Source organism: Pecten maximus, chromosome 10 (assembly GCF_902652985.1).
Source record: "Pecten maximus chromosome 10, xPecMax1.1, whole genome shotgun sequence".
NCBI classification, from domain to species: Eukaryota; Metazoa; Mollusca; class Bivalvia; order Pectinida; family Pectinidae; genus Pecten; species Pecten maximus.
This window is the reverse complement of record NC_047024.1, coordinates 33129908-33150679: the sequence shown is the minus strand read 5'-3', so window position 1 is coordinate 33150679 and position 20772 is coordinate 33129908. Positions and strand designations below refer to the sequence as shown.

The 20772-nt window shown below is 35.5% G+C and overlaps 1 protein-coding gene and 2 long non-coding RNA genes across 15 annotated transcripts in view; 1 reads left to right on the top strand and 2 right to left on the bottom strand.

The window, feature by feature from the left end:
• The first annotated feature begins 140 nt into the window (after window positions 1–140).
• On the top strand, window positions 141–2451 carry LOC117335492. The gene is made up of 2 exons (XR_004534416.1): window positions 141–1026; window positions 1077–2451. It is a non-coding gene; the product is annotated as an uncharacterized LOC117335492 (long non-coding RNA).
• Window positions 155–4200, bottom strand: LOC117335491. Its single transcript, XR_004534415.1, has 2 exons — window positions 2048–4200; window positions 155–1983 (listed from the first exon to the last, which is right to left on the bottom strand). It is a non-coding gene; the product is annotated as an uncharacterized LOC117335491 (long non-coding RNA).
• A 13-nt stretch (window positions 4201–4213) lies between these two features.
• Window positions 4214–20772, bottom strand: part of LOC117335488 (vinculin-like) — a 77117-nt gene continuing 60558 nt past the window's right edge. For 9 of the 13 annotated variants that reach the window (XM_033895520.1, XM_033895522.1, XM_033895525.1 and 6 more), the window contains 7 exons: window positions 19419–19534; window positions 18596–18719; window positions 16542–16632; window positions 14009–14047; window positions 10886–10891; window positions 7468–7591; window positions 4214–4847 (listed from right to left, as the gene is read on the bottom strand). In XM_033895520.1, coding sequence (XP_033751411.1) covers window positions 4802–4847; window positions 7468–7591; window positions 10886–10891; window positions 14009–14047; window positions 16542–16632; window positions 18596–18719; window positions 19419–19534 — 546 coding nt within the window. In that variant the 3' untranslated portion in view covers window positions 4214–4801. The remainder of the gene's footprint in view (window positions 4848–7467; window positions 7592–10885; window positions 10892–14008; window positions 14048–16541; window positions 16633–18595; window positions 18720–19418; window positions 19535–20772) is intronic. The other 4 variants (XM_033895533.1, XM_033895521.1, XM_033895523.1 and 1 more) reach the window with 3 other exon arrangements.

The window sequence follows — 20772 nt, the reverse complement described above, 5'->3', positions numbered from 1 at the left end:
AACCTCAATCAAGAACCTATGCAGACAAACTTGAGTTCAGAGATCTCATCTCGGACTAAAACTGTATGAATTGCTTCGAATTTATGGATCCCTCTTGTTAACTGTAAAACATTCAATGTCTACAGCTAGGATCAATAACAACGTTGACTCAATCTTGTGTTTATTAAGTGTGAGATTTATTGTAATCTTATACAAATATATCATAAATTTGCTAAAGGCACTAAACAGTACAGAGTGTAAACAAAGTGGGTTGGGGTTTTACCAAACACATTTTATACTTCTGTGCCCTTAAAAATCAACATTTTACACAGGCAGCTAATTGCACTTTAATATAGCAAAATATAAAATACTCAGGGTAGATAAAAATTAGCATTGTAAGTTATAGTGGAAAAAAACATATTTCATACAACAAAAGTGATAGATATCTAACAAAATATTATAAATATATGACTCCTTTCATCCCTATATGTCACAAGTAAGCTTGACCGTATCAATGGAATAGGACAATCTACTTTTGACAGGATGGGTGAGAGGTAATAATTAATTACTGTAAAGTAATCTCTCCGTGATACTTCAGATACACATGTACAATTATGACATTAACAGGCTAATAATTGATGCACACAACTTCATGCTTTATAAACAGGCCATTTCTTTTTACAGACCATATATAGGTTATTCTACAGTATTCCAGATTTTATAGGACATATTTCTGTTTTCCTTTAAAGGAAATTGTTGGTATTTCAGTTATTTAACATAAAACCTAATATACGAGAACAAATATGACTGGGTTATTAATTTCCATAATACCAGTAAGGTAGACATTTTCCAATCAGAATTAAACACCTTTTTTGCCCCCTATCACTGTCGTGTACAGTGTGGAGAGATGATCGTGTCTCAAAATCTTAAATCCTGTGTATGGAATTGGTATCGAATGATACCTGGTGAATATTTAATTCCATCTCTGATGAGTATTGCAAAGATATAATGAAACTATTCCGAATTAAAAACATGAAATTTGGCAAGGTAACGATATAATGAAACTATTCCGAATTAAAAACATGAAATTTGGCAAGTGTTACCTGAGTTGTTGTGGAAACATTAATATTAGAAAATATTCTGAAGAGTTACCGGTAATTAATTTTCCACAGTCAGTTTACAAGTGTCTTAAAAGAACCAAACTTCCAATAATGTTAATTGTGTTTAAAAGAAAAATGTAAAAATCCAAACTTTCAATGACTAATGGAAAATCTACAATAATGAGAGAAACAAAAATTATACAAGCAACATGATTGGTTGTTTAATTTAATACAGTCAATGCAACAGACTTATGTAAAATATTGTTTCACAGTCCTCAACTCTGTGGTAATAATGTCAACACAGAGTCCCTACTGAGTATGAGAAAAGCTACAAAATCCTATACTGGTACTTTTTGTTGCGAAACATAGATAATTTATAAATGATCAAAAAGAAGATCATAGGGAATCATATACAAGATAGTTGTTCCATATTCAAATTATATCAAATAATGCCTTGTATATTTATTGTGTTTGCTGTGAATAATTCAAGTTTGTTTTCTAAATATATAATGCAACAATACACATAATATAAAATTAATTTCTTTTTTACCACACATATTTCCAGCGAAAGTAATTTGGAACTCAAAAATAGTTATTTGACAGCAATAAGTTGGATAAAAAACACCTCTACCAAAGACTTAGAACCCAAAACTTAAGATCACTGTCTTAATGTAACATGTATGGAAAGTTATATCTCCCTTTAAAAACAATTTCTTCAAATGAAACCTATTCTGTAACTATTCTGAACTCTTCTAGAAAGGAGGTGCATATAGCACAGAGTAAGATAGATGACATTTTTCATATATACAGCAGAGAATACAATTATGTAGAGTAGTGGAGTAAACATTGACTACAACATGACTAGCTATGGCACAAGCAATACAATGTCCTGAAGACGCCTAACCTGCTGTACGTGTCTTATAGTACAGCAAAACCTGTCTAAATCGAGTGTCCTGAAGACGCCTAACCTGCTGTACGTGTCTTATAGTACAGCAAAACCTGTCTAAATCAAGTGTCCTGAAGACGCCTAAACTGCTGTGTCTTATAGTACAGCAAAACCTGTCTAAATCAAGTGTCCTGAAGACGCCTAACCTGCTGTGTCTTATAGTACAGCAAAACCTGTCTAAATCAAGTGTCCTGAAGACACCTAAACTGCTGTGTCTTATAGTACAGCAAAACCTGTCTAAATCGAGTGTCCTGAAGACGCCTAAACTGCTGTGTCTTATAGTACAGCAAAACCTGTCTAAATCAAGTGTCCTGAAGACGCCTAACCTGCTGTACGTGTCTTATAGTACAGCAAAACCTGTTAAAATCGAGTGTCCTGAAGACGCCTAAACTGCTGTGTCTTATAGTACAGCAAAACCTGTCTAAATCAAGTGTCCTAAAGACACCTAAACTGCTGTGTCTTATAGTACAGCAAAACCTGTCTAAATCGAGTGTCCTGAAGACGCCTAAGCTGCTGTGTCTTAAAATACAGTAAAACCTGTCTAAACTAAAAAAAAAATCTAGGACAAATATTTGCTATAGCACTTGACACATTTTTGGCATACAAAGGTTCAAAGTACACAGCAATACACAATGAACTTGATGAGTCTGATTTATACAGTGTTTTGTATTATGCAGTACAATGTTAGGACATGTTTCCATCTCTTTACTTGTAGTACAATAGAACTTTATTCTATCATTGTTATGACAATAAAACACCTGTAGTTCTCCCTCTAAAACAGACTTCCTAAACATGTCTGTAGCAATTGGCATTTGTTTTTACAGTTTTGGGTACATGTATAACAAGTTTTGACAGAATAATTGTAGTAAGTTTTTACTAATTTTGATATTTCATCAATATGAAGTAAATCGACAATGAAAATCGATAAATTTTAACTCGTAACAAACAAGGCATTGCATCTGCCGTTTGACACTAGGTACAAGGTCGTACAGTGTGGAACTATGGTGTTGAACTATCGCGTAGAACTACCGATTGTGACCAGTTATGTATTGATCTGTTATAAACATATACTCATCACCACACCTGCTTGATTTCTACTGGTAGAAAGGTAAACAGTGATTACTGTTGGTGAAGAGGTATTCTTTGGTAATAGGTGTAAAATAATTAATATCTCGCCAAACAAATGATAATCGTACAATAATATTAAAAGATGTTATGTGTATTGTAAATATAATCAATAACAATGATACATTTTTACCAGATCATGGTTTTACACAGAATGCATGACCACAGGGACCAGTAGCGGATATCATAATGTCGCCACTTTGCTACAAGTCTCTGTGAGTATGACCTTAAAATCCTGGTAGTACACAGACACCTACCTGGATCACTACAGAAGGTACTCGTATATACTGTATATCCTAATCATATAGCACCATGACGTCATAAATAGGGAGTCCCAGGGACAATTATCTATACATCCTTTTATATACAACGGCACACAGCAAACAAAGAAAAACATTAACACAGAGCTGTACAGTTACATTAGCTCTACTCAAGATACGTAAAACAAAGACCTAGGAAAACATGAAGGGGACAAATTATTTCAACACTGATATTTGTTCTTTCTAATTTGAGATTACTAGAAAAAAATGTCTGAAAAGGAACTTATATTTAAATTATGGAGACAAAAACATGTAGAATATTTCAATGAGAAGCTAGACTTTGTACAGCTTTTGCAGGTTCATAAAAAAACATTCAAAGCTGTTATTCTGGGGAGTATAAAGAATGTCTGCTTTTATCTTTTAATTTGATCGTAAAAAGGGTCATGATGTAAGAGTAGCTATCGGTAATTTGTGTTTGAGAAGTAACGAAGATATAAATGAGGATATTTTATATGTGAAACAAAAAATGAGTTGAACAGTTTAGCCCTCTATCTGAGATTCCCATCTTACAAAATGCTGATGAGGTAAATTATGTTATTATTGATTATTTCAATTAAGAGAATTTTTGAAATAAGATGTGCATCCCTGCAGTTCGCGCAGCTGATATAAAATTTACAATAGCAGGCGTCATACAATTTTGATGCCAAAAGTCTAAGTTAAAAGTTTTACTCAATAAAAACTCATCCAATCCATTCCAATCCTTTAACATTATAATACCGTAGTATTCAAGCAGGTTAAGTATGCAAACAATTTATATCCCCAACGCTTTCCTGTACATTGAAAATCACACATACTTAGCTATAATATCTTGGCCTGACCATATCAATTTGTAGTTCTACGGAACATTCACTTCACAACGTGGCAATGTAAAACAGTATTGTTATTTGTCAATATTCTAATTACAAAGTTATTAATACTTTGTTTATTTCTTTTCAAATTTCTTTTGCTTTGAAAGAATTAGGTTTGAGAACACAATAATATTTCTTGGAATTTAGAAACAAATATGTTCTCTCTGATTCAAGCAATTCCAAAGAACTGCAAAGTTAACATGTATAATGAACCATTACATTCACATTTTTTTTTTGTAAGATTTTCTTCAATACACACAAACATTCATATGAAAAGCTAAAGTAACCCACATGTATACAATCACTGACAACAGTCTGTACAGACACACTATCCCACCCCCAACTTCATCACATGGTTTCTTCTGTCCAATCACTTGTCAGGGCATTTGTAACCTCTCAACTTCATTCCATGGAATATCCCGTCTGTTCCTCCGTTGCCCCTCTACAATAGTTTTTGTCCCCTTCCCAGTGGCTGTTACACACTCATGATGTATACCATGGCCTCTTCCTCAACCAGCGGATTGTATATCTGAAAACATCATCATCATCATCATCATCATCTTAGCAATCGTAGTAAAGAGTATACAAGATCTGGCCCTGTCAAGGTGATACACAAGATAAACTGTAAAGCTTCGTCCCCTCAGATGGTACTGGTTGTGGACTGATCAAGATATTTGTTATTATTTTGAGTTATTATTTTGAGATAGACTGCATTTATGGCTGCCAAAATCACTTAAACTTTCATATTTACAGAAGACACATTATAGGCAGAACAATATAGATATATGATTGACATTTCTCAGATATATCCTGATACAAGAATCTTTTTTGAGATTGGCAGTCTTACACAAGTCAACCCTGATTTTATGAGGGGAGTCAACTCATGTTTTTTTCAGACACTCCAAACTTACCCTGACTGTGTTTATAGCCCCCTTTTTGATAGGTATTCCTGCAAGTCATTCCAAATTTTACCTTCAGGTGTGTGTCCACCTTTGATTTGTGAAGAGTACTTACCAAGAGTCTACCTCGATTTTGTGTAAGACACTTACCCAGAGTCTACCTCGATTTTGTGTAAGACACTTACCCAGACTCTACCTTGATTTTGTGTAAGACACTTACCGAGAGTCTACCTTGATTTCGTGTAAGACACTTACCGAGAGTCTACCTTGATTTCGTGTAAGACACTTACCAAGAGTCTACCTTGATTTTGTGTAAGACACTTACCAAGAGTCTACCCTGATTTTGTGTAAGACACTTACCAAGAGTCTACCTTGATTTTGTGTAAGACACTTACCAAGAGTCTACCCTGATTTTGTGCGAGACACTTACCCAGAATCTACCCTGATTTTGAGCGAGACACTTACCAAGAATCTTCCCTGATTTTGTGCGAGACACTTACCCAGAATCTACCCCGATTTTGTGCGAGACACTTACCCAGAATCTACCCTGATTTTGTGTAAGACACTTACCCAGAATCTACCCTGATTTTGTGCGAGACACTTACCCAGAATCTACCCTGATTTTGTGTAAGACACTTACCCAGAATCTACCCTGATTTTGTGCGAGACACTTACCCAGAATCTACCCTGATTTTGTGTAAGACACTTACCAAGAGTCTACCTTGATTTTGTGTAAGACACTTACCAAGAGTCTACCCTGATTTTGTGTAAGACACTTACCAAGAGTCTACCTTGATTTTGTGTAAGACACTTACCAAGAGTCTACCCTGATTTTGTGTAAGACACTTACCAAGAGTCTACCTTGATTTTGTGTAAGACACTTACCAAGAGTCTACCCTGATTTTGTGCGAGACACTTACCCAGAATCTACCCTGATTTTGTGTAAGACACTTACCCAGAATCTACCCTGATTTTGTGCGAGACACTTACCCAGAATCTACCCTGATTTTGTGTAAGACACTTACCCAGAATCTACCCTGATTTTGTGCGAGACACTTACCCAGAATCTACCCTGATTTTGTGTAAGACACTTACCAAGAGTCTACCTTGATTTTGTGTAAGACACTTACCAAGAGTCTACCCTGATTTTGTGTAAGACACTTACCAAGAGTCTACCTTGATTTTGTGTAAGACACTTACCAAGAGTCTACCCTGATTTTGTGTAAGACACTTACCGAGAGTCTACCTTGATTTTGTGTAAGACACTTACCGAGAGTCTACCTTGATTTTGTGTAAGACACTTACCAAGAGTCTACCTTGATTTTGTGTAAGACACTTACCAAGAGTCTACCCTGATTTTGTGTAAGACACTTACCAAGAGTCTACCTTGATTTTGTGTAAGACACTTACCAAGAGTCTACCTTGATTTTGTGTAAGACACTTACCAAGAGTCTACCCTGATTTTGTGCGAGACACTTACCCAGAATCTACCCTGATTTTGTGCGAGACACTTACCCAGAATCTACCCTGATTTTGTGCGAGACACTTACCAAGAGTCTACTCTGATTTTGTGCGAGACACTTACCCAGAATCTACCCTGATTTTGTGCGAGACACTTACCAAGAATCTTCCCTGATTTTGTGCGAGACACTTACCCAGAATCTACCCTGATTTTGTGCGAGACACTTACCCAGAATCTACCCTGATTTTGTGCGAGACACTTACCCAGAATCTACCCTGATTTTGTGCGAGACACTTACTCAGAATCTACCCTGATTTTGTGTAAGACACTTACCCAGAATCTACCCTGATTTTGTGCGAGACACTTACCCAGAGTCTACCCTGATTTTGTGTAAGACACTTACCCAGAATCTACCCTGATTTTGTGCGAGACACTTACCCAGAATCTACCCTGCTTTTGTGTAAGACACTTACCCAGAATCTACCCTGATTTTGTGTAAGACACTTACCAAGAGTCTACCTTGATTTTGTGTAAGACACTTACCAAGAGTCTACCCTGATTTTGTGTAAGACACTTACCAAGAGTCTACCTTGATTTTGTGTAAGACACTTACCAAGAGTCTACCCTGATTTTGTGCGAGACACTTACCCAGAATCTACCCTGATTTTGTGCGAGACACTTACCAAGAATCTTCCCTGATTTTGTGCGAGACACTTACCCAGAATCTACCCTGATTTTGTGCGAGACACTTACCAAGAATCTTCCCTGATTTTGTGTAAGACACTTACCCAGAATCTACCCTGATTTTAATGGAAGCAGCCTCAGCAGCCCTGACGGTTTCCTTGACAGCCTGCATGAGATTCTGGGCATTACCAACTAACATCTCTGTAGCTTCCTGGTCTTCCTCGGAACCTGTGATATGTCAGAAACTTATGTAAGGGCTTGACCATTTGTGTGGAAATAAAAGTATCCTCCAGTAAATCTAAATCTGAACTAATACCATCAACATGTTGATAAATGACTAATTATAAGCTTGATATGAATAGCTGTTAATAATGACAAGAGATCCCAGAGGGATCTTGGCGCCCACCATTGAATGATCTTTATAGGTTCCATGTCAGATTGATCTTTTCTCTACTTTTCCCTTCCTCTAAGTCTTACTAATCTGTGTAAATTCAGAAACAGCCCTCTAGTACTTTTCAAACAAGGGGAACCTATATATAAAATTTAAGATTTAGCGATAATGGCTGTCTGTCGGCCATGTTGCTTTCGGATTGGTCCCAAAATGCAATACGACAGAACAAAGGGGAACCTAAATATGAAATTTGAGAAAGATCCCTTCAGTACCTTCTGTAAAATAGCGATAACAAACTTCAATTGTCAAAATACAAGATGGCTGCCTGTCGGCCAGGTTGTTTTCTGACTGGTCTCAAAATCCAATATGCATAACTAGGCACAGAGGGCAACCTACAAATGAAATTTCAGAAAGATCCCTTCAGCCATTTCTGATAAATAGCGATAACAAAATTCAATTGTCAAAATCCAAGATTGCTGGCTGTCGGCCATGTTGTTTTCCTATTGGTCTCAAAATGCAATATGCATAACAAGGCACCGAGGGGATCTACATATGAAATTTGAGAAAGATCCCTTCAATACTTTCTGAGAAATAGCGATAACAAACTTCAATTGTCAAAATCAAAGATGGCTGCCTGTCGGCCATGTTGTTTTCCAATAGGTCTCAAAATGCAATATGCATAACTAGGCACCGAGGGGAACCTACATATGAAATTTGAGAAAGATCACTTCATTACTTTCTGAGAAATAGCGATAACAAACTTCAATTGTCAAAATCCAAGATGGCTGCCTGTCGGCCATGTTGTTTTCCGATTGGTCTCAAAATGCAATATGCATAACTAGGCACCAAGGGGAACATATATATGAAATTTGAGAAAGATCCCTTCTGTACTTTCTGAGAAATAGCGATAACAATCAATTGTCAAAATCCAAGATGGCTGCCTGTCGGCCATGTTGTTTTCCGATAGGTCTCAAAATGCTTTATGCATAACTAGGCACCAAGGGGAACCTACATATGAAATTTGAGAAAGATCTCTTCAGTACATTCTCAGAAATAGCGATAACAAACTTCAATTGTCAAAATCCAAGATGGCTGCCTGTCGGCCATGTTGTTTTCCGATCGGTCTCAAAACGCAATATGCATAACTAGGTACCAAGGGGAACCTACATATGAAATTTCAGAAAGATCCCTTCAGTACTTTCTGAGAAATAGCGATAACAAACTTCAATTGTCAAAATCCAAGATGGCTGCCTGTCGGCCATGTTGTTTTGCGATTGGTCTCAAAATGTGATATGCATAATTAGGCAGCAAGGGGAACCTAACTATGAAATTTGAGAAAGATCCCTTCAGTACTTTCTGAGAAATAGCGATAACAAACTTCAATTGTCAAAATCCAAGATGGCTGCCTGTCGGCCATGTTGTTTTGCGATTGGTCTCAAAACGCAATATGCATAACTAGGCAACAAGGGAAACCTACATATGAAATTTGAGAAAGATCCCTTCAGTACTTTCTGAGAAATAGCGATAACAAACTTCAATTGTCAAAATCCAAGATGGCTGCCTGTCGGCCATGTTGTTTTGCGATTGGTCTCAAAAAGCAATATGCATAACTAGGCACCAAGGGGAACCTACATATGAAATTTGAGAAAGATACCTACAGTACTTTCTGAGAAATAGCGATAACAAACTTCAATTGTCAAAATCCAAGATGGCTGCCTGTCGGCCATGTTGTTTTGTGATTGGTCTCAAAATGCGATATGCATAACTAGGCACCAAGGGGAACCAACATATGAAATTTGAGAAAGATCCCTTCAGTACTTTCTGAGAAATAGCGATAACAAGAATTGTTTACGGACGGACGGACGGACGGAGGGACGGACGACGGACCACGGACGCAGGGCGATTTGAATAGCCCACCATCTGATGATGGTGGGCTAAAAATATATGGGAATAATGTACAAGATTATCATAGGAGATAAACTTCCTGTTTGTGTTTTCTGTAAACAGTAATGTAAGGAATACCAATGCTAATAATAGACGAGAGAATATGTTATAATGTTATGTTAGTCAAGCTATTAATGGTACACACATCACAGCTGAGATTGGTAATCAAAGTTTTCAAGATTATGAAAGATCCAACTGACTCTTACCACACTTGCCTAATTTTACTAAAATGGTTCTTTTATTATTTCTGTACCTCTCTGTCTTCATTTCATAGTAAAATTACAACACATACATGTACAGTATACCTAACACCACTGAGACCACGCCGTTTATGATCAGTCAGAACGAGACATCTTTAGACTACTTGTAACTGTAGTAGATGTGCATGGCCTTATGACAGCTCCCTCAGTCAACACATGTCAACAGCTCTCGTCATATAGATCTAAGGAAGAACCACTGTTTTGGGTTCATCCCTTTATATTATATATCATCATAAGTTTTGTTAATTACCCTGAGGATTAGATTTGAATATCAGTTGTACTGTTATAAAGACCCGAATACAAGATTTAAATTTGAATTTTGAGCAACTGGTCTTTTTATCCTTGTACCTTTTCAGGAGTCTCTATACAAATCTATAGTTTTGTTGATAGTTTGCCTTTGTTTAATCGATGCTGATTTGAATTATGATTTCCTTTTTGGTATTCTTTGTTGTTTTTCTACCAAAATCAGCACAACAAATTTGCTTGATATTGAGCATTTTCTATAAAATAAGGCTAGTTTGTCAGGCCATTTCTGCCTAAATATCCTATGTAAATGTCATAAAAACCCTCATATATTCTTTTGAACATATTTTCGACAAGTCGAGATTCTGTAACTTTAACTATAGGAAAAGTTTCTTCAAAGGATTTTTTTTTTTTCAGTTTCTGATGGCTAAATATACAATTTTCAAATATTTTATAGATTATTTGTTAATTTTTTTGAGATGAATAAAATCAAGCAAAATGTTTGGCAAGTGTGTTGGATATTTCATATGCACTCTCAAATACTGGAAAGTGAAATTAGACAAGTTAAATAATCTACCTTGGTATTCAGAATGAGCAGTGCAAGTTTTCCGAAAACTGTCAATCATATAAAGTATGTCATTTTGCAGTACAGTATGCTGCTTCAGAAAGCATTAAGGCACTTACTAGATTCTGTTCCATGGCAACAGGCACGCAGAAAAAGCAGGAAAAAAAACCAAGATGCAGGTGTGTTAGAGATGATCATGAAAGGTTATAGCACAAATATAACACACATTGACAACGATACATTGTTCTACAGTCTACAAGCACAACAGATCTTCAGTGATTTACTGATCTCTTCTTATAATTTTAACAAAATACATATTTATACCGTATATATAAATTCTAAATAGAAAAAATAAAATAAAAAAATGAGTGAAAAGAATTGAGGTAAAATATCAAGCACCCACCAAGTATATACAATTGCTGCAGAATTGAAAACAGTAAAATGGAGCTTGAACTTGTGTAGACACAAGTTTGATTTAGCACAATGTTTTCAGTGTGAAAATGAGATTACAGCAAATGCAAAGGAAGTATTTCTTGATACAGTAATTATTTGGATAGTAGATTAGAACAGGATTTATGAGGACCTGAATTCAAGAAATAAATGACAGCCATTCTATGATTCATAACTTCAAGGGGACTGCGGATCCATTGCTTTTTTTTTAACAATATAAATGAAAACACTGTTTGCAGCCATTCTTAAATAAATCCTTAAATAGAAATCATATCTTGTTCACAAATTTTCAGAATTAAATTTTCATTTTTTTTTCATTTTTGAAAGGTATAACAAAATAAATACCGCCGGGTAAGTGTAATATCTTAAGGTATACCTACCAAATAATATGCTTTCCCATATTCCAAAGCCAATACATGATTGTATATATATATATATATACATGTATATACGATAGTTAGTACAGTATATACTACTTTTGTCTGATATTCAATCACCATTTTGTTTTATTTGTGCATATAGTGGATGTTCTGATATAAAAGAAGTAAGATATTTTTAAGGAGATGACATGAGTAACAGTAAAACATCTAGAAGTAAGCTGTATTGATGTACAGACTGAGATACATGCTTCTAATGTACCATTACTGCTGGTGCATCTTAAAATTGGTTTATTTCATATCACCAAAGTTTGACACACTGAAATATTAACTATACCTTTCATACATAGTAATATTTTGTGATATTATTTCACAAAAAGAATCTTCAAAGATTTCCTGACTTAGAAATTTGAATTTTAATAATTAAAGAATTTTCAAAATCTGTCAATTTTCATCTTAAACACTGTTCTAAATTTAGTACAGATTTTTGGCATAAAGTTCTGATGTTGGAATGAAACTTATTGATATTTTGATTTGCTATTTTGCAAAGTTATCTGAACTAAATGATCTCTGATCTCATACAAAATTTGCTTCAATAGAATTCTTAGAACTTCCTCATACTTTTATTTATTTGAGGAGTTTTATTGGACATGTAATGGTATATTGTAAGACATTGTTATTTAGCACTCATTAGTAAAGCGCACACGATTACACAAGTCTTAATGCGTTAAGGCAGACAAAATACATACAATTATAAAGAAACTGACCGCGTAACTGACCACTGAAAGTCTGCAGATTTAAACTGACCAGTGGTCTGATAGTCATGACAATTGTATAACAAATTGACCACTGAGCAGTCCATTGAAGAAACTGGCCATAATTGATCTGACAATAACAGATACTCACCAGACAAAAACACCATTAATTTGATACTCATTATATGTCTGGTACAGAAAATGACCACTGGTCAGTGGGTCATCATACACAGAAAGTGACCTACATTTCATAGCACTGTTATTACCTATCTGTACCTACGTCACCAAAGAATGATCTTATGACACATTTAACTCTAAAAACATTAAAGAAAGAAATCCAAATGACGTTAAGTTACCCCCAAAATGGCTAAATAGTGACCAATTTATTGTACATTGGTTTGTTTGTTTTTGTTAAACGTCCTATTAACAGCCAGGGTCATTTAAGGACGTGCCCGGTTTTGGAGGTGGAGGAAAGCCGGAGTACCCGGAGAAAAACCACCGGCCTAAAGTCAGTACCTGGTAACTGCCTCACGTAGGTTTCGAACTCGCAACCCAGAGGTGGAGGGCTAGTGATAAAGTGTCGGGACACCTTAACCACTCGGCCACCGCTGCCCCTTATTGTACAAGTAATGATGCTAATAGAACATTCCTATAAATAACACATCATCCAATGACATTAGGTTATATTAGAATGAATTGTGGTAGGGCTTATTTCCTTCTTTTTAAAGTGAGATGGGAATATATGAAAGAAGAAAGAATATGAAGTGGATGCATTTAAACATACATTAATCATTCAGACACACGGTCATGAGACAGTGGATGAAATTAAAGCATGAGCATGATGCACTAGTCTACAATTCTGTAACAAGCATGATGCATTAAATTAATGAATTATAATCATTTTACAACAGCAAAAATAAAGAACATCTTTATATACAAAACATGAAAAATCTGCTGCATTACAGTATGACTATTACAACAGCAACTTCTATTTCAAATCTTGTTTTGTTTTCAAGATATCACAACTATAAATTCTAACTCAAATCAGGTCATTGCAAACTATCACAATATCAAATTCTAACTCAGGTTATGGTCACCAAGATATCAGAACAACAGATATTCTAATTCCAATCATGACTTCTCAATATCAAAACTAACACTGATCACTGCCAAACTGAAATACTGATGCATGGATTACAATCAGACTTCAAATTATCATCCAATGATATCAAATGATGGAAATCTTGGATTTTGGTTTGATCATTCTGCTTTGTGACTTTACTTTTTTAAATTCAAATAGTGTCATTTCAATCAAAATATACACCACACACTTGACTTAAATGGATGCTGATAATTTTAAACTACATGTACAGGATTTTCAACTACAATGTATTAAGATTATTTTACCTCAACATTTCTATAGCAGAAAGTTTTGATTTCAGTTTTTCTGAGTCCCATTCTTTGACCTAACTTTACCTCCTAATACCCTAATTCATTTCACCAAGAACCATCATGTGATATCACAAACTCATTCACTGCACACAAACCACACATTAGTTGGTCAGTTTTGGTTACTGGGGGAGTTTGATGTGTGGTTTCGTTAGTGACCTCCGTGACATGGAGGGTGTGGAGAGGTCATGCTGAAGATAATGATTTTTACCACAGGCTATCTCACTGCCATCGGGAGCTGGTATGGGTTCTATGTTGAAATGTTTATAAATAAGTACTTTTTCTTCAATATACAGATCTCTTATGACAAGTTAGAGATAAGGTATTCTACCTAATTCATGAGGTAGCATTAAAACTGGTCCTTATGTTAAAATGTATATAAATGTTTTTTCCCAAACATTTTTTTTTTTAAACCAAATGTAATATGCATTTTACACAAATAAATTTCACTCCTATATTCAATTGGTCTACATATTTATCATACAGGTCACAACCTCCTTTTTTCCCTTCAACATTTATTAAAATTCCATAATTTATTGTTTCCCTGTGACAATACCATAAATCACTGCTATCAAAGGCTATCAGAACATAGCAATATCGACCCTGACAACATGTTTACATCTTCATTTCTCTATAAAACAATAATGAAATGATCAAGTCATGACAATACCAGTGTTCCAGCTAGGATTTGAAAAGGGCAGGGCGCTGCCTAAAAAAAGGGCATTTTTGTGCGCGACATTTTTTCCGGGCCTATCTATCTTCTACCTTATTTTACAGGACAATTTAAGTACATCCATGCATTACATATGACCTGATTCATAAAAGACAAATGGAAATCTGTTGATTTTTTTTTATTATTTCGTTTGTGTGTAAAAATGTCTTCTTTCTTCTCTTTATTCTTCAAATATTGTTTTAAATGTTGATGGTAAAAGTTATGACCTAGAGTAATTCAAAAATAAAATGATATTAGCATTATTTCAATTTAAGGGTGTATTGAGAGAATCCATATACGATAATTACGTCCAATCAAAAAGTTACTATCAGATTATAGTCAACAGAGCGATATTTTCAACCAGAAGTTAGTCTGTCCGTTGTGATTGTAAGACGACTAATTGTAAGTGAAGATATTATAGAGCAAAAGAGAAAAGGTGATCAAGCATATAGGAGAAAAAAATGATTAAGTAAAAGAAATTATATTATTTAATATCTGAATTAACGTCGTCCAAATAACTGCGATGTATCTTGTAAGCGGCGGTAAATTTCTACTTTCACTTTAGACTCTTTAGAAATAACGGTAAACTAAAATCAGGAAATTATAGCAAGTTAACATTTTCTTGAATTAATTATAAGAAATGGTAAACGAACTAGGGCCGATCATGATTCGCAAGTTTCTGATCAAACATTTGTTCCGTTGCTCTCGTAAACAAACGGTCCCCGCGTGTTGTAGAAATGTAATCACTTGGCTATCACATGACCCGCAGTTAATGCGGAGTCGGCATTTCAGATACGAAAGTAACACAATATAAACTAAACTTTTGCAACCATTATTCACATGAGCAGATATTTTTATGTGTCCTTTATTTATTGATGAAAAATAAACATTTTGTATAGAAATCCGTCAATCCAACAAGGAATTTGCGACATCTGCATTTACAACGAACCATTTCCGGCGTCCCGCCAAACTTCATCAAATAAAATCAACCGAAAGCTAATTTTGATCACTGGAAAATCACTGGAAAGTGATCTCATGATCATTTACTTAAAAGTTGCTTGGTTAAAACCAGAAGGATTTCGTGTTGTCATGTGAAGAAAATTTCAAAGATATATAGATCGATCGCCAATTGCACACGTGCTCATGGGATAACTTTACGACAAATGTGCGGCTCTTTTCGGTCTTGTCAAAAGTTGTTTACATAAGTAAAACAACATTTCCATCCATTATAATTACTTTGTCCATCTTCAAAAAGCCTTCGTGATTATGATTTAATTGGATTACCAACCGATCCTATCGACTCGTCACGGTTAAATGAATCTATAAAACACCAGCTCAATCCCCAGCTGACCGATCTCTGCCTCGGGCAGCGTCCATCAGTACCGTGGATAAAGATCTACAGGTAAGGGGACTGGTGTTACAGGTGGCCAATTAGTGACTGACTGACTGACTGTATATTGCATGGCTTCAGCAAATCGGATCTAGAGTGTACGAGGCAAAATGAGCACCAATGACACTTAGAAAAAGGGCAGTACTACATGAAAAGGGGCGGGGCGCATTTCTAACTTTGAATTAGGGGCAGGGCGCCGCGCCCTGCTAACCCGACCTAGCTGGAACACTGAATACATAATCTCCACAGCTATCACAGGAGATCTGGTCTCTGTATGGTGAATGCCCTTTTTCACAGATTTATAGCTGATGATGATGGAACATAGAAGATATTTTAAAATGATATTATATAAAACAATTATCAATTTATAATTGCCTTTTCACCATTTATATAATACTATAGTAAATGAACGCAAAATCACAAACACATATATCCGTATGCAACTGCGATAATTTTACACTGTTACAAAATCAAAAAATCTTTAACCATATATTAGCATGACTACTTTCACTATCTGCATAAATGTTATACAGAAATATGGTAAACCTGGTGGTTTTTTTTACAAAACCCACTCTCTAAAAAGACCATGATGTTTTATCCCGAACATGACATCATGGCATAAACATGTTTCTACAAACTGACCTTGAGCTCCAAGCATGGTTGCCTTGACGGTAGATAAGATCTTCAGCTGTGTGCCAATGGTTGGGATACGTTCACATACTTGTAACAGATTCTGTAAAGGTATTAATATTTACAATACATTAAAACCAGTAACAGTCCACATAATACCTAGATTTTCTTTATTTCATCATAAAGAGAATATTACAAAGGAAATGTTTTCGTGACATAAGAACAAAATAGTCTATATGATAGCCTCCAAAACCACAAAATGACACCAAACGAATAACCTCTTACTCAAGGGATGCATGTTAATGAAGACCATGACAAAGTTGTATGGTCGACATGATCCTCTCATTTGGAAATGTTATATTTCTTTATGCGATATGAAGTCAGACATGTTTGATGTTGATATGCCTAGTGGTACACTTCAATTGTCACCACCTTTCTTCTCATTTTGACATTGTGACTTTAACCACGATTTCTCCCACAGTTCACCGGTTTATCTCCAGTTTGACATGTTAGAGATTTCTCTGTCAACCCTCTAGGGTATGACAGATTGCACGCGCTAACCTTCTGAACTGGAAGTATTTACAGAAGTACTTTTTGAGTGACGTCACTAATAGTTCCTGGCTGTTATGTATATGAGACAAAGAGTTTTATGAAATGACAAGAAGTACTGTACTTGTTAACATCAGAATAGTATCACTGATACCTTATTTCAGCGTCTTTTTGAATAAACATTGTAAATCAATTTTAGACCTATGTTTTCTTGTGTAATGATATTGGGATTTATTTTTTGGAGTTGTGATGGGTACTCAAATGAGGATATTCATGCGCCGACCATGTGTATTTCCCCTCAGGTTGAGATTTCTTTGCGACGCTCCCAAGGCTGGGGAAGATTCTATTGATCAACTACTGGGTAGATTATATGGTGGGAATCGTCGATGACATGTACCCTAACGGAGCACCTGGTTCTATTCTCCTGGCACTTTTTCAATGGTCAACATGCAAATATATATTTTTGTGCATATTGTGCCCTTGTATTATCAATTTCGAATTAGAATTATGGTCTTGTTTTTATGTAGAAGTTCCAGTGAAGCACCTGTCTAACAGTTTCACTCTTAGGTGCCTGTGGGAGGGGGTATAAACTGCAATAAAGCACCCATTCAATGTCAGTTCATCTTCTTTTTGGTCCTGGATTTATGAAAACATCTAATGGTTGAGTTTTTAGGGTTGCCAGCGAGTATAAGTCAAACAGGTCATATGTGGCCTCTTGTTGCCCTATAGATCTTTCACTACTTGTATGTTAAGACAATTTCTATCGTTGCTATATATATATAAGATTTTTGGAAAATTACAGACATTAGCGAGAAAGGTACAAATTTTATTGTAATCTGAAATACATATCCATTAGTATCTTTCTTAAATGTATTATTAATTAGTTTATAATCTACAAAAGAAATTAGTCAAACTTTCAAGCATCGAGCTCTTAGTAATGAATTAATAATAAAATGCAGTCTTTAGTTACAAGTTATCCCTGTCAGGGCGCTCCATTTCAATTCTGTAATTTGTCCACCATCAAGATAAGGTTGTCTGCTTTTCGGAGTAAGAATTAAAGGAGAGATTGATTGTTCGCAGATAAAGAACTCAAGACATAAATAAAAGCTGAAACTGGAGAAAGAGTATTCTATCCTAAATCTTCTGAGTGCACATTACCACCTAGCCACCATTCAGAACCCTTCTGGTCACCATTCGGAACCCTTCTGGTCACCATTCGGAACCCTTCTGGTCACCATTCGGAACCCTTCTGGTCACCATTCGGAACCCTTCTGGTCACCATTCGGAACCCTTCTGGTCACCATTCGGAACCCTTCTGGTCACCATTCGGAACCCTTCTGGTCACCATTCGGAACCCTTCTGGTCACCATTCGGAACCCTTCTGGTCACCATTCGGAACCCTTCTGGTCACCACTTCGACAAACCAATTTAGTTACAATATCAGATTAAGCTATTCCTAGTACATTACAATCTCATTAGATTAAGCTATTCCTAGTACATAACAATATCTTCCTTACTGTTCTCATTTTTTTGTCCGTGCATTCTGCTGCCAACTTCTTGGCGAGTCTCGTTACATCCTCCGATGCCTCAGCAATTTTCTTGGCCGTAGATATCAGGTCCTTCTTGGTTCCCCCCTCACCTCTGAAATCAACAGGTAATACAGGAATATCAGTATTTCATCAAACATTTCTGAAATTGGTGATCAGCTATCAGGTTCATTCCTTTGTATTTGTACATTTTGTGTGAGTTTTACTCTAACAAATTGTCAGTAATGCTGTAGTAGGGTTGAAATCAAATAGATTTGAAATGTATAGTGACAGTATACAGTAATAGATCCCTGTGATCCCTATAGGTAACTACACTCTGATCAATCATTGAAATTATACTATAATTCAGGAGAAAGACTTACTTGTCTTTTTATGCATAATGGAAAAAAAAATTCTCTAAAGAAAAATGCTTTTTCATATTTGCTATGATCCTTTGCACATGTTCATATTTTCAACCTAAAATACATATATGTTTAAACTTACTCTTTTTTTTCAGAATTAATTAATTACATTTTTCAAATTATGATAAGTTATGTGTAAAAATGATTTGCTGATTTATTTCTAAATCTAAGGCAAACATTAAGAGTCTCCTTCAGATATATACGGAGAACTTATTAAATTACTAGTATGAATTTTAGTTGATATCAGGTTTACTGCCAACATGACTATGGGGGTTATGCCTATAGCTAATTTTGTCTGACAGACTCCTTACCTAGAACTAACATCTGTTGACGACACTATCCTATCACCCTATAATAGTTTAGCATTGTAGTTGAAACTCTGGCTTACATACCTGACTAGCTGGCTGAGTTTAGCCATCAGGATAGCCATTCGCTTGGCTGCACCAATGATCTCATTGTCTTTACTTGACCACTGCTTTGTCTCCATGTGTAAGGCATGGGCAGCCATCTAAAATCAGATTTTACTTATTGTCAGACTCAATCACCATCAAAGACAAAACATATTTTACTCATTGTCAGACTCAATCAACATCAAAGACAAAACAGATTTTACTCACTGTCAGACTCAATCACCATCAAAGACAAAACAGATTTTACTCATTGTCGGACTCAATCACCATCAAAGACAAAACAGATTTTACTCACTGTCAGACTCAATCACCATCAAAGACAAAACAGATTTTACTCACTGTCAGACTCAATCACCATCAAAGACAAAACAGATTTTACTCACTGTCAGGCTCAATCACCATCAAAGACTAGTTTTGGGAATCGGTTTAATTTTTGTGATCGATCATCACTTGTGTGTAACCAATCGATGATCGATTAAAATCGATTAATTTCCAAATGTATTTTTTGTATTCATGTCTCGATATTTTGTGAAATGCTTTCAACAACAATTTCAGTAACTAATAAACTGTTATACCTACATGTATACTATCTTCCTGTGTGTTTATTTGTTTATTACACAGATAAAAATGAACCAAAATTGTTTTTTTTTTAATACACATAAAAAAAAAAAAAAAAAGGATTGTTTATTGGAGTATTTAGCTAATTGGAATTTTTTGCATGGGCTGTAAATTGCTTTAATCCATCCGTTATCGAAAGTCTAATATACTTTGAAAACAAAAGTAGAACTGTGACTTACCATTGAAGGAATACGACTTTCTGCACATTTTACAAATAGTTTTTGTCATATTTAAAGTATCTGTACTTAACGGACCTTCTGCTTTTTGTTTTCATTAAAAACCAAAATGTTTCCATAAAACAGACCCTGTGTGTTTACTGGGAAGAAAGATCGTATACGTTAACATTGCTTCCATAGCTAGTCGCTTATGTTCTCACAAACGAAATCTTAGTCATCGGTACGTTTGCATTCCCCCTAGTATTACTACACTGTACCAGTTAATGTGATGCTTGATTTTGTATGATACAAGCATAACCATTTCCCGCAAGTGACTGTGTTGTAGACATTGTCAAGCTGAATTTGCGCATGTTAATCTGAAATCCGGCTAATATATTTTCATAAAACCTGATGTAGGGCACTTCCGACGAAACTCGATTACAGATTTCTTACTCGATTAATTGATCAAACGTCTCAAACAAGTGATACTCGACGAACTCGATTAATCGGAACACCACTATCAAAGACAAAACAGATTTTACTCCTTGTCAGGCTCAATCACC